This window comes from Dreissena polymorpha, chromosome 2 (assembly GCF_020536995.1).
Source record: "Dreissena polymorpha isolate Duluth1 chromosome 2, UMN_Dpol_1.0, whole genome shotgun sequence".
In the NCBI taxonomy this organism is placed as follows: Eukaryota; Metazoa; Mollusca; class Bivalvia; order Myida; family Dreissenidae; genus Dreissena; species Dreissena polymorpha.
Window position 1 is genome coordinate 1,827,322 of NC_068356.1, and position 13,473 is coordinate 1,840,794.

A 13,473-nucleotide genomic window follows, 5' to 3' on the forward strand; every position below is an offset into this window, starting at 1 on the left:
GTTAAAATTTTCACGAGTGGCAATCGTAAAATCGGCATCGTTGTGAACACGTAGCGTCACGTAGCGTGTGCTTTTTTCGAACGATATTATGGGCATTTTTCACTGTTGAATTGAGCTGAAAGGAATTAACAGGTCAAAAGAGTTAGTTAAAATGTGGTTACTGACCAATTATCTGCAACTCATCTTGCTACCAGTTGTTTATAAAAATATATTATATATTCGATATTCTTACGTGACTCACCAAGTCCTCTAAGCCGAAATGATCCGTAAAACAAAATTGTGTCTTCGTGTCGTATGAACGAGAATGCATTTAAACTAAATTTAGGTTCACATTGTACATGCATGATCAGTTGTCAAACGAAAGTACGGTTGATATACAAATGCATTTTGTTCTCTTTCCGTGATATTGTTTTAGTATGTTGATGCTTTATTAACAAATATACAGTAAGTGTATATGAAGCGAAAACACCAAAAATAAACAACGGTTGCGATAGACACCTATAAACTGTTAGATGCCCATAATATCACTATAATGGGGTCCTTCCGCGACTGAGGCTGCATTATGTATGGATCCGAAATGTGTCCCTGTTCTACTATCGAATTTACTTCTTAGACTCATGAAGATTATGAAAAGATCTATTAAAGCGAGATTATACGATTTTGTCAAATATTAATGCATTTATATAAAATGTGTAAATAACTTATTATATATATATATAAAATAAAAGTTCAGAAGAACATGTGTCGAAAAATGCGAAATAAGCTAGATATTTAATTCTGAAATCGAAAATGGCTGTACAGTCGAATTCGCCAGCATGTATATCATGCATGTATGATGTGAATCTAAACTTAGCTTAACGGTTCATTTGTTGTTGTTGTTCTTCAGAGTTTATTTAAAGGTCCCACGCCCCTCACGGAGTAATTTTAGCTGGACCTGCCCCTGTGACCTTTCAGGGGAGAAAGAGTAATTTTGAGCCAAAGTAGGTCAAATTTACCCCGGCTTCCCGGGTCTTCGCCAAAGATATAATTTGGATCCAAATAGACCAGTGCACGGTGGCCAATGAGACCTTAATGTGCACTGGTTGACAATCTCAAGATAAATTCTTGTCTGGACGCAGCTCCGCCAATGGTCTGCAGCGCACCGCTCTGCCTTTATGGCCACTCTCGCGGTCACCGGCCGTCGTCTTCATCCCCGAGACGGTTTCCCCAGTGCGTTGAGCGTACTGAGTACCGCCGCCCCGGGGTCCCTCTATAAGGCCACCCCCTCGATGTTCATGGGTTTCTCCCCGCGCAAAGCAGACCCAGGTCCGTCCCGTTTGTCCTCCACACTGGTGGTCTCGCTGTCCCGCCGTCCCCGGCCCTCTTCAGACGGGAACTCTGGCAGGTCCGGGCCAGCGAACTCTCGACGATAAACAGCGGGTGACAAGTCCGCTGCATCTTGGAGAAGACATCAATCCCAGCAGTGTAGAAGACGTCCGGCTCGAGGGTGGCGGACTCAGCTGGATAAGCAGAGCCACCCGCAGAAGTTCTTTCTATAAGGAAATATGTACAAGTAAGAAAATCTTCTATGGTTGACTCTCGCCTCGTTCGGGACGCGCACGCTCCAGCTGCTGACAGAGAAACGGTTCATTTTACATTCCTGCAACGATATATATTCATACGACACACGAACACTAACTATTGTCCTAATAAAAAGACGAATGCTTCGGTTATTGTAGGAAAATATGTTCGTCACAATCGGCTCGGGGCGCTTATTTGTCTTTGCTGCATTTTATGAAATTCGTATTTAATGTATAATTTTTCTTTTCTATTTTGTGTTATTGTAACATATTCTATCAATATATTACAATTTAACACATATAAAAATCATATAATCTCGCTTTAAATCGATCAGACCAGATTTTCAGACAAAGCCCGACACAGTCAGCTCATGCTTATTTTTTATACATGTACCTTATAGTACAAAAAAGAGCATTTTGTATCTTGTTTAATCTATGTAACCAGACCACATCTAGCGTTTACATTTTGGCTATTGCTATAAGGAACATTGAGTTTGTATATGTTAACTTTGTTTTTCGAAATATTGTACGAAATATTCGTTGATTTTGTGTCTTCATGGGCTTTTAAAATAGACTGAAAAAGGCATTACTTAATGGCTGCTTTCCTGGGCTTTTAATAACAGTTAATCTAATAACTGAACTGTTCATGAAGAATGTACATCTTACTGAAATCAAAACAGAAAAGAAGTTGATATTACATGTTTTATACATATATTACTTGATTCATTCTAAGATTCTTGTATTCTGATCGATATTTAATAATGATTTATTGCTGTAAACATATTCTATAAATGTATATGCATGACCTGAGGGCTATAACCTTAATTGTTAAAAAAGCTGATCATGAAACAATTACCTTTTCAAAAAATGAAATTTTCATTGTTAAATTAATGCTTAATACATAGATAAGAAAAAAAGAAAAGCAGTTTCTTTATAAGTAATGAACTAACACACCAGCCACATGATTGTATGTTTTTAAACTGATTTTAATAATTATTTTTGCTATGTGTAGTCAGTCATCTTACCACGATCGGGTGTTTGTGGGTTCGCTTCCTACTCGGGGAGCGTTCTCATTATCTCTTCCATAGACACAAAGTACTGGTTCTTCCCAGGAAACGGACTCGATAATGTCCCTCTGCCTATAATGCTATAAAGGGCGCTTGGCAGTATATATATATATATATATCGATGAATGGATGGATGGATGGATGGATGGATGGATGGATGGATGGATGGATGGATGGATGGATGGATGGATGGATGGATGGATGGATGGAGGGAGGGACGGACGGACGGACGGACGGACGGACGGATGGATGGATGGATAGATAGATAGATAGATACACTAGTCAAAGCGCTAGTTGGGAAAATACAAGCGCATCTGTCGCTCGCTGTTAATATGGCTCAATATGAATACGTCTTTACCAAAGACTGTGCTGTAATGCAACATAATAGAACCAGTCAGTTTCAACTATTTTTCTACCTCGTTTTTTATGGGTCGACCGGTTGATGCAGGATTGCAAATACATGCTAGGACGCGAGCCTCGACCGAAGTACTTCTGGGGAAATTGTTGATGCGTGTATTCTCCTTTGCTATCTTGGGTAAGATAAATTTAGTGAGACGTCACATTTAGTTATACTATAGTATAGTGTTTATTGATCGTTCAGCGTAAGTATCGTGGTTTATAGAGGATATTTGAGGGATTTTTTGGAATATTTATTTTAATTCACGAGTAATCATAGAAGATTTATTTTTCTATGATCGCTAGTGAATTAAAATCGATATCCTACCGATTCCAACAAAGTTCCTTTTAATCTTATGCTTACAAATGATTACATTTGTATTTTTGGCTGAAATAATGACGTCGTTTTTCTTACGCTACGACGTCATTACTTCAGCAAAAAAATACAAAAGTAAAAATAGTTTTATAGTGAAAATTATTGATAATTTTCACGGTTAAAGTTAACTGTTTGAAACCGTGAATTGTCAGTTTTATTTCACTTTTATTTCTCTATAAACCACCGGAAGGCATAAATTAAGTAACATACATATTTACTTTGTATAGTGTGTTTCGACTTTTCCGAGTCAGTTCCGTGGTATAGTAAAATGACCATGTAGTTTGTTCACATTAATAATGCCTGTGTACAAATTTTGTTTAAAAGACCAGAGGATGTCATTTTAAAGGAAAGATGCATCAATCAAGTGTGTTTATTTGTTTAAACGTATTTATTGCATCAAATATGCTTGGGATTGGATAACAAGTTTTTCAACATTATCTGGATCCTCTCCCAGATAATTATATCACATAAATTACTAAAATACATTATTTATAGTTCAACAACACGATCAGTTAGTATAAGATATGTGCTGATTTTTATGGATGTATACAGAACAAACCAAACTGAACAATATGTTTAAAATGCTTTCGTGATTTTCAGTCAGTCTTCATCTTCAAAATGATTAGATTCCAAGAACTTGCACCGGAAATTTCAAAAGGAGTTCCATGCCCCCAATTTGCCCAAGCGATCGGTTTTGGCCTTACCGCTGTGGTTCTCATCCCGATACCCGTCATGTTTCTCTGGAAATTCTATGCCGCCACAAGAAACTTTCGCGAACGCATGCGAACGATAACCACGCCCGATAAAACTTGGGGACCCAACGACGGCAGTATGAACAAGAAATATCTTTAAAAAAGATATACGGCGTTGATGGTTCAATGAATGAGATCAAGGTTAGCGAATGTCTTTTTCTGTGCAGTTCTTGGCTGCATCACACGCAGTACGGGATGTTGCGCTGAGTTTTCGCGGCTTATTTTACATTATTACATATTGCTGGTCATAAACCAATAGATACAAAACAGAAAACCAAAAGAAGAATGGAAGTGAAATTAAAACATACGAGTCAACTGGCCACACGCGAAGTATCCGTATTTATAGGCGCGTTCTTCGAACAAACCTGTTTTAGTGGTTTGTCGGGCATTGCTATTTGATTCGATTATTAACAGTATCGAGAATCATCGCGCTCATGCTTAAAACATTAGTAAATATGGTGGAATAATTATTGTTAAATTAATCAAAAGTAATATTTATCAGTGTATTGTTGAAAACACATTAAGAATCTATTATTGACATACAATAAGTATATTGCTGAATATCTTCATTTAACATATTTCTGGTCTAAAGAAAATTCCAGGTCACCTAGTTCACGGATAGCGTCTTTATTATATAACGAAATATTTTACTGGCCGCGAACTCCGGTGATGAACTGTATATTAACTCTGACATTCACACACTGGCCGCGACTTGACCCGATACCTCGCGGGTTGAAATGCAATGCATTAAAGTGAGGCCTCGCTTCCACTGCTCTTTATACTTTTACATGTTAACATGTTGACATGAATATGGAAGTAAGTACTAATATGAGAACATAGCCTTTAAGTATAAACGCTTTTGCGCTGGTAATTCTCTGAAAATAAAAGGTGCACGCACAAACTGTATTGATGTCGAGAATTGAGTGTAAAACTGTTTTTTCTATTGAGCCTTTTCATTAGAGATAAAATTGTTTCATGCAGTAAAACAGTGTAACAAAGACGCGGATATGTTTCCAATGTTCTGGTGGTATACTCAAATCAGCCAATGGAATAAATGAAGTGTATTCATTCGTACCTAGCCGCGGGAAATTTTATTTGAATTTTATTGGACACTTACAAAGGTCAGGTAAGGTGAAAAGCTGGCTTAATACAGCTACGCCGAAAAACCGCCTGACCACCAACGGGTTAAACATGGTCGCGAATTATGGTATAGACAATCCTGCGGTGGAGAGGACTACACGAGATTATAAATGGATGCGGTCAATGTATTTTTAATTCAACAGGCTTAGACGGTGAATTGTCTCTGTTAACGCACGATCGTAATACAACAGTTCGTATACTAAAAAATGAAAATTCATGATCAACCCTGCAAATGGATGCGTTTAAAGAATTTACAATAGTTTAGTTCATTACGTTAAGACGGTGAATTGTCTCTGTAAAAACACGCTCTTTTAGCTAAAAAGCTACAACTATTAAATTGTATAATGTAATATAGTATCTATGAGCATATGCTATTTCACAGTGCGTATACTAAAAATGAAAATTCATTATCATACCTGAAAAAGGATTACGTGGTTTTCTGGGACGACACTTTACGCACATGCATTAAACCCCATTTTCACAAAACCAAAATATATATTGGTAAAATTCATGTTCTTTACGGACTTAGTTTAATGGTCGTTTGACGATTAATGGGTTTTACGTTGTTTCACGACGTTATGATACGGTTTCCCTCTTTTTCTGCATCACAAATCTCAAACGCTACCGACATGATCTCAGAGTGTCCTTATTTAATACATATCCAGGATGTACCTCCTGCATCCAAACTTCAGATCGTTGTTTATTGGTCAATACATAATCATAAATCAAAACATACGTATTTCGTAAGCGACAAAGTGACAATATTTGTTTATTCACGATCGAAAAGTGTGTTTACGGTAAATAAACGGGAAACTAAAATTGTATGCTACTGGTTAATAAGCATAACAAATAGTCATATTAAATTACGTACACGACCTATTATCATAAGCCGATTTTGACCCTTGGCAATGTATCGAAGCGCAACGCAACATGTTCCCACGATCGGATAAATATTTTGTTTTCAATGTCCAGGAATGTTACCGAGTACATGATAATGCTTACGGACGACACATTGTGGCAGACTGGTCCAGCCTTCTGCTCGAAAAATACATTTCAATAGAAACTTGTATTGTTTTACCAAGAAAAAATAACCTGACAAATATATAACACTTGGCTGCAACTTGTATACTTATGGTTAAACAACAATAATACCATTGACGTATTTTCTAAAGCACAGAATAGGTCGTATAATGACAATTAACTTGTGCTCACAAACATTCCAATGTTTGGAAAAGTGTGTGATAAGCACGGTGCCTATATCACGTGACTTTTTAAGATCTGTGTGGGGAGTAAAATATCAACAAAAGCGCGACGAAGGTAAGATTTGTAAGGATAACTTTTTTAATATGTCACCATTTTTAATGGGATAAAGTGGAGAGCCCGCTAATTCATGAGAGTTTTCTATAGGTATCATGATTTTATAAAACAAATAAGTATTTTTTCAGTAAAGTGCAACCGCGCGTTTGAACGGTTAGAAAAGGGTAGGATCAGTGTGGGGACATTTTTTTTTACACAAAAACATCACCTCTGGTGAAATTAAGAAATATATTTTATGGGCGGAGCTTACACTATATCATTTTGCATCCATTTTCAGGTTTCTTTTATTTATTTACGAAACAAAATTCAAGAAAACTATTCTTACAGTAATATGATCTGTGTGGTATACGTTTTTCAACGGAACTGTGTGGTATACTGTTTTTAAGTTTTTAGTTCTAGTTAGTTGTTTAAGAAAATGCTTGTCAACAATGTATTTGAAACGGGATTTTTAAATGCGCTAGCATGTAAAACACATAATGGCTATACACAACGCTTGCACCGCTTGTTAAACTAATACATAATTATGATTTACAGGCATGCTGTACAATCCCCATTATAATATTAAAATCTTACGCTGGAGCATCTTAAATCGATAACAAGTCCATGCTTACCTTAAATAAGTGTATACTGTATGTTCTTGTATCAAATTCCTTTTTTTTATTTTGGCGCCAAACACTACTGTCAGGTGAAGTAATGTATCGTATATAATTTTTGATATTATATTTGCTTTAAGGTATGGCTCAATGCTCCGAATGCAGAAAAATGTCGAAGACCAGAGCTGGATTATTGCGCCACATTAGCGGACACGCTAACTCTGGAAACTATAACTGCTGTGGGAAAGCATTTCAGGTAAGATTAAACACCTTAAAAATAGTTACATTTTTATACAGTTATGCTTACAAACAGATGGACGGATTTTCTTGAAACAACACAAATATACAATATATCTCATCTCTCAGGTTATCATATATTTTTAAATAACACAATAATCGTCAAATCGTTTGTAATTTAAAACTAACGAACGCGTGTCCTCAGATACTAACATTTTTGAAATAGCGTGTTTACGCATTGAAATGTCACGTGAAAAAAATATGTTGTTTTTTCTCAGGATGCCTACAATCTTAGAAGGCTTCAACGAACAAAGGACCCCAATGTCACGTGTGTGTACAGTGCGACAGGAGCTTTGCGGACAAGTACCTACTCGTGGCTAGAGAGAAAAGTGCAAAAAGAGGGTTTGGTGAAATGTTACCAGTGTGGGTTGGCAGTTAGGAGTGAGAATGACCTCAGAGAGCACGTCAATACCCACATGCATGACAAGTGTTACAGTAGTGAGGAGTGTTTCAAAACGTACAAACACAAAACAAACCTTTCTCGATACGTGAGGACTTCACATAAATCCGTGAATAATGATTAAAAATCATAATAGTTTACAGTTTGTCTGTGTAACTTCATTATCGTTTTACTTTATTTTATTCGTTGTTTTACTTTTACTTTACTTTTCAAAATGATTCTAAAGTTATCCGAATTTGATTAATTTTTAGGTTTCGTCTAGTTCGTTTGTGTGCTTGAAATCATCTCAAATAATTGTGCAATATTTTGGATTCACGTTATTCATTAATATATCGCATCTGTGATTTGTATTATCGAATCTGTGATTCTTTTTTTAATTATAACTTGATTAAAGTTTTGCGATGTTTTTTCGTTGGTTTCAATTTAAATACCGCTGTCACGAGCTAGTTCGATAATCATAAGCAGCCAGGGTTTCTAATACTAGGGATTTTCACGATTGCTTTACATAATTAACTGCCTGCTTATAATTACTCTAGGCCGTGGTAATTGACAGTAAACAATGTATGCAATGTGGTTGTGTATACAATACAATACTCCTTAATTCGAAATACGTCTTGACATTCTTCAGAGCTGCATCCATCCACAACACAAGAGGAGAATCGTACATATATAATCATATAATATAATATTTATTCATTTACTTTTTATATTCTCTTCAAAATAATTAACGCTAAAGATAAGCATACATTGTTACACTGAATACAACGACATAATTTATAACATGACATTATCACCAACACATGGCGAATGATTGTCAATATCTATGCTATGTAATAAACTAATGCTGCAATATAAATTCTATATATGAAATAAAACACACAAACACACACATATATATATGTTTCTACTATGACCAGTATTTTGTTTTTAATAAACATACCGTTTACCTTAAACTTTAAATAACAACAAAATGACAAGCCAATACGTCTGGTGGATTCTATTTTATCAGCTTGTATTCCAAATTTGATTTTAAAACATACGTATTACTCCGGAAAGAACATGCCTTTGCTTTTTGTCAACCTGTGTAATATTTGACATAATTTTTATTGCAGAATTTGTGTCAGAATAAAAATGTCCATTGTGTTCGTCTATCCGCATTCTTATTGTTGGCAACAGTTTGCTATCGTTTCGTCTCGCCCGCGCCCACCTTACTCCTCGTGTCTCCTTCTGTATAGCATTCCTGCCTCGTGAAACTGTTTCCTCTGTTTTTTCTTCCCTTAACCCTTGTCCGCTCACTAGTGCCAAATAGGTGATTACTGAAATGAATGAATTTTTAAATAATAATAATAGATCTACTACTACTACTATTACTACTACTACTAGTAGTAGTAATAGTTGTTGTTGTAGTAGTAGTAGTAGTAGTAGTAGTAGTAGTAGTAGTAGTAGTAGTAGTAGTAGTAGTAGTAGTAGTAGTAGTAGCAGTAGTATTAGTAGTAGTAGTAGCAGAAGTAGTAGTAATAGTAGTAGTAGTAGTAGTAGTAGTAGTAGTAGTAGTAGTAGTAGTAGTAGTAGTAGTAATTGTTGTATTGAAATAATTGAAATTAATCAAAAAATATATATATTGTCGTTATTATCTCAATTTATCCATAAATTGTAGAAACACGGATACCACACAGATCCTTCTAAACACGTATACCACACAGATCATATTACTGTTAGAATATTTTTCTTGATTTTGTTTTCATAAATATATGAAAGAAACCTGAAAAAAGAATGCAAAATGATATAGTGTAAGCTCCGCCCATAAAGTTTATTGCTTTATTTCACGAGAGGTGATGTTTCTGTGTCATAATAAAATAATGTCCCCACACTGATCCTACCTTTTTCTAACCGTTCAAACGCGCGGTTGCACTTTACTGAAACAATATTCATTTGTTTTACAAAATCATGATACCTATAGAAAACTCTCATGAATGAGCGGGCTCTCCACTTTATCCCATTGAAAATGATGACATATTAAAACAGTTATCCTTAAAAATCTTACCTTTGTCGTGCTTTTGTTGACATTTAACTCCCCACACAGATCTTAAAAAGTCACGTGGTATAGGCACCGTGATAAGGGATACGGGCAATAAAGATTGTCGTCTGGTTGGTAAACAAAGCAATAATTTACGCCTGCTCAGTCAGTAATCAATCAACGTGTAAATACTGACGTTAAACTATATATAACTTTGTTTCCTCCAAATACATGAAGAGCAATACGGATGTGTAGCAAACACACTTATTAACCGGATAAACTATTTGTTAGAGATTTGTGTCCTCTAAAACAAACGTTATTTCGCACATAATTGCACACACGCAATGGAAATTATTATGAAATTTGAAGTGTCATGTTCCATCACAAATAATTGATAAGCATTGGTCTGCTTAGGTGTCATGTGAACAGCAATAAATATGAAATCACAAACATGGTCGTTGTTTAAACAGTGTGTGCAGCCCTCTTAAAATAATTTTCCTTAAATAAGACGCCTGTTATTGACATTGCTTTTTAAACGCTTTTTAACTAACAAGATAATTTTACTACCGTTTTTATTAAATTGAAAATCGAATGCTCACATACAAATTGTATTTTGTAAACTTGTATAAGCTAGCAATCGCGCTGTTATGCATAAGACGGAATGAAAATTAGTGTTTACAATACTTGTCTAGTGTTGCATAGATGCGGTTTCGCTTGGAAGTTAGCTACAGCAAGATGATTTTCTGTCATAATATGGGCAACTTGTGATTTGGCCATTGGCATATACATAGTTTTAGCTTCCAGGAACCTGTGCCGTGAGCTTCGAGGAAGCAAATAAGCTTCCGCGTGTCCTGTATGGATACCCCCCGTGAGTAAGGACTACAAGTATGATATACACACGATTAAGTACCCCGGTGATTGATGATATTGATTATTCAACGCAGTATTGTTAAAGTCTCTATAACGCTCAAAATCAACGAAAATTTCGTAAAGTATTTCGTAAAATAAAGTTTAATGTCCCGCGAATATATCTATTCATACGACACACGAACACCATGCTATTGTTCAGTTGTCGTATGAATAGATATCGTTGCGGGAAATTAAAATGGAAAAACAACGAGCATTTTGTATCTACAAACATCTATTTTACCATACCACATCTGGCGTTGAAATTTCGGCACGTGCCATAAAAAACACTGATTTTTAATTGGTTAAGTTTATTTTACAAAATATTGTACGAAATTTTCGTTGATTTTGAGTAGTAATGTTACTTTAAATCATTGAGTCTAAAATACATTGACTACACATTCTGTTTCAATTAGTTTAATTTAGAATATTGAGCTTGCTATTTACTTCGTAATCACAAGCTTTAAAACAGAATTTAATTTCAAAGTTCAATTATTTATTACATCTTTACACCTGAATTGAAAATAAACAATCACAACAATATATTAATTATATTTTAAGACATTTCCTTTATTTGTTTTTCATATTTTAAATTTGATCATCATTTCGTAATAGCTTTACGTAAGGTAAAATAGCCAATTCGTATTGCTGCATTTTACATATATGCAAATTGAATCAAGTATGTACCTGGCTATATATGATAAATTGTGTGAAACACTCCGACAGATCAATTAAACTACGTTCGTGAAATGTGATAGCAATTAATGATTTTACATCTGTTTAATACCGATCGTTTTGCTATGTCATGTCATTTCTTGTTGCAAGCTGACCGACTCGTTTTCATATATTCAGTCAGTTAAATAGAACAATTACGTAAGCCATATAACGTGTTTTGTTTCCGCTAACCAAACCGAACTTAAATGTTGATGCAAACCTTAAATTCTGGTATTCCAGGTTACGTTTTCGATCATTTTTGCCGCAGTCGTTCATATTCGATAAATTAATGTGTTTTTTTTCTCATTTATTTTTGTCCAGTATATATCCGTTTACATAACATAAATCATTTTATAATTTAACATTGGACGTTTTTATATATACATCACATACATACTCACCCACACAAAACACACCAACACACATGCACACACATACACACACAACCTTGTTGATACATCTATTTGCATTTCGACAAACGTTTATATATATAGACATACATACATACATACATACATACATGTATATATACTTATGGTATGTTTAGTTTTGTTTTCATGTAAGATACGAACATGTTTAGCCAATTAATTAAACTGCATGCTGTCCTATTTCACTTAATTGTTGTTTCCGCATTAGTTTACATTTCAACACAATGGAACAACTGGCGTAGAATGACATGTCATACAGAGACTAAAATTAGTTGATTGCTGATATTCAAAAAATATTTTTATTGAATATGAACTGTTCCAACGTGTTTGGTGTTTTCAAAACATACTGGCGCTTCGCGATTTAATTATATGTGGTTTTGATGTTTTCCACATGTAAATTTAGGTTTTAAGTATATTTATCTCACAATATTAACAACGTTTTGAATACAATTGAAAAATAGTCGTAAAGATGACGTAACCTGAACAAAAGACGTTACTTGTGAATTAATGTTTTCATATAAAGAAAGAAGAATATTTGGACGAAAATGGAATATTTATGTCATGTGGACTATAACTCGTATATCAATACATCTATTTATAAAACAAATATAGCCGACACACATGTCTTATCTAATTAAGTTGTTAGTGGATACAAACAATATCGTTATGGACTTATTACGTCGGCACACTATTTGATTAAATGATACAACTATTTGACCTGGCGACATCGATCTCCATTCTTTTAGAAATACTTCATTAAAATCACCTCATACCGTATTATAACTTTCATCGCTATGAGGAAGACGCAATGAAAATCAGACACGCAGATGGCATAAGCAGATGGCCATGGTAACGAAGATGTAGACGATAAAAAATACCTAAATAAATTATGAATGCATAAATATTACTAAACAATTACTTATGCATTTGCAAAATTATTGAACAAAGGTGAACGTTTATATTGTAGATAAGATTAAGCAATAACTAAATAAAAAATAAGAAAAAAAGACATATATCAGTATATAAAAATCATAAACATACCAACGGAGGTCATAAATGAAGAAGATGAAAGAAACAAAAAAAATATGTTCACCCTGTTTAAGCAATTGAGATGTATATACACAACATATACATTAATTTATTTACATAGGAGAAGTGTCGTTTAGTACAATTCTGCTCGTTCAGATCTTGTATGCAGTTTTTGTTTAAACTTCTATTTACGTAGTTGCGAGATACTATAAGAACCTTGCACCAATCTTGGTGTTATTTGCGTTGTTCGTGTTCAACCACACTCTTATAAAATATCATCCTCACATCCTTGACAAAAGTTCCTCTTTTTATATCAAGTCACAAAACAATTTTCAGCTAGCACCATCCATAATGGTTAATATTATCCATAAAACGACCTTCCTTTGTGATGAACGCATTGAATCGTCTGTTCGTGGTAAATCTAGTACACCGAAAAAATTACGTTATTCATCTGTTCAATTTAAGGTAGTAAAATTAACAAG

At 34.7% G+C, this 13,473-nt stretch overlaps 1 protein-coding gene and 1 long non-coding RNA gene across 3 annotated transcripts; one reads left to right on the top strand and one right to left on the bottom strand.

Moving 5' to 3' along the window:
• The first annotated feature begins 6,536 nt into the window (after positions 1 to 6,536).
• LOC127870445 (zinc finger protein 501-like) lies at positions 6,537 to 8,609 on the top strand. 2 transcript variants are annotated; one of them, XR_008044825.1, is made up of 3 exons: positions 6,537 to 6,607; positions 7,341 to 7,456; positions 7,716 to 8,607. XR_008044825.1 is itself a non-coding variant. In XM_052413034.1 (2 exons), the coding sequence occupies exons 1-2, from the start codon at positions 7,343 to 7,345 to the stop codon at positions 8,019 to 8,021; spliced, it is 420 nt and encodes a 139-aa protein (XP_052268994.1). In that variant the 5' UTR covers positions 7,200 to 7,342; the 3' UTR covers positions 8,022 to 8,609. The 2 variants fall into 2 exon arrangements, 1 of the variants encoding a protein (XP_052268994.1); XM_052413034.1 differs by lacking the exon at positions 6,537 to 6,607 and having other exon boundaries at positions 7,200 to 7,456; positions 7,716 to 8,609.
• Positions 8,610 to 8,883: 274 nt separating this feature from the next.
• On the bottom strand, positions 8,884 to 10,243 carry LOC127870228 (uncharacterized). Its single transcript, XR_008044708.1, has 2 exons — positions 9,942 to 10,243; positions 8,884 to 9,213 (listed from the first exon to the last, which is right to left on the bottom strand). It is a non-coding gene; the product is annotated as an uncharacterized LOC127870228 (long non-coding RNA).
• Positions 10,244 to 13,473: the final 3,230 nt, after the last annotated feature.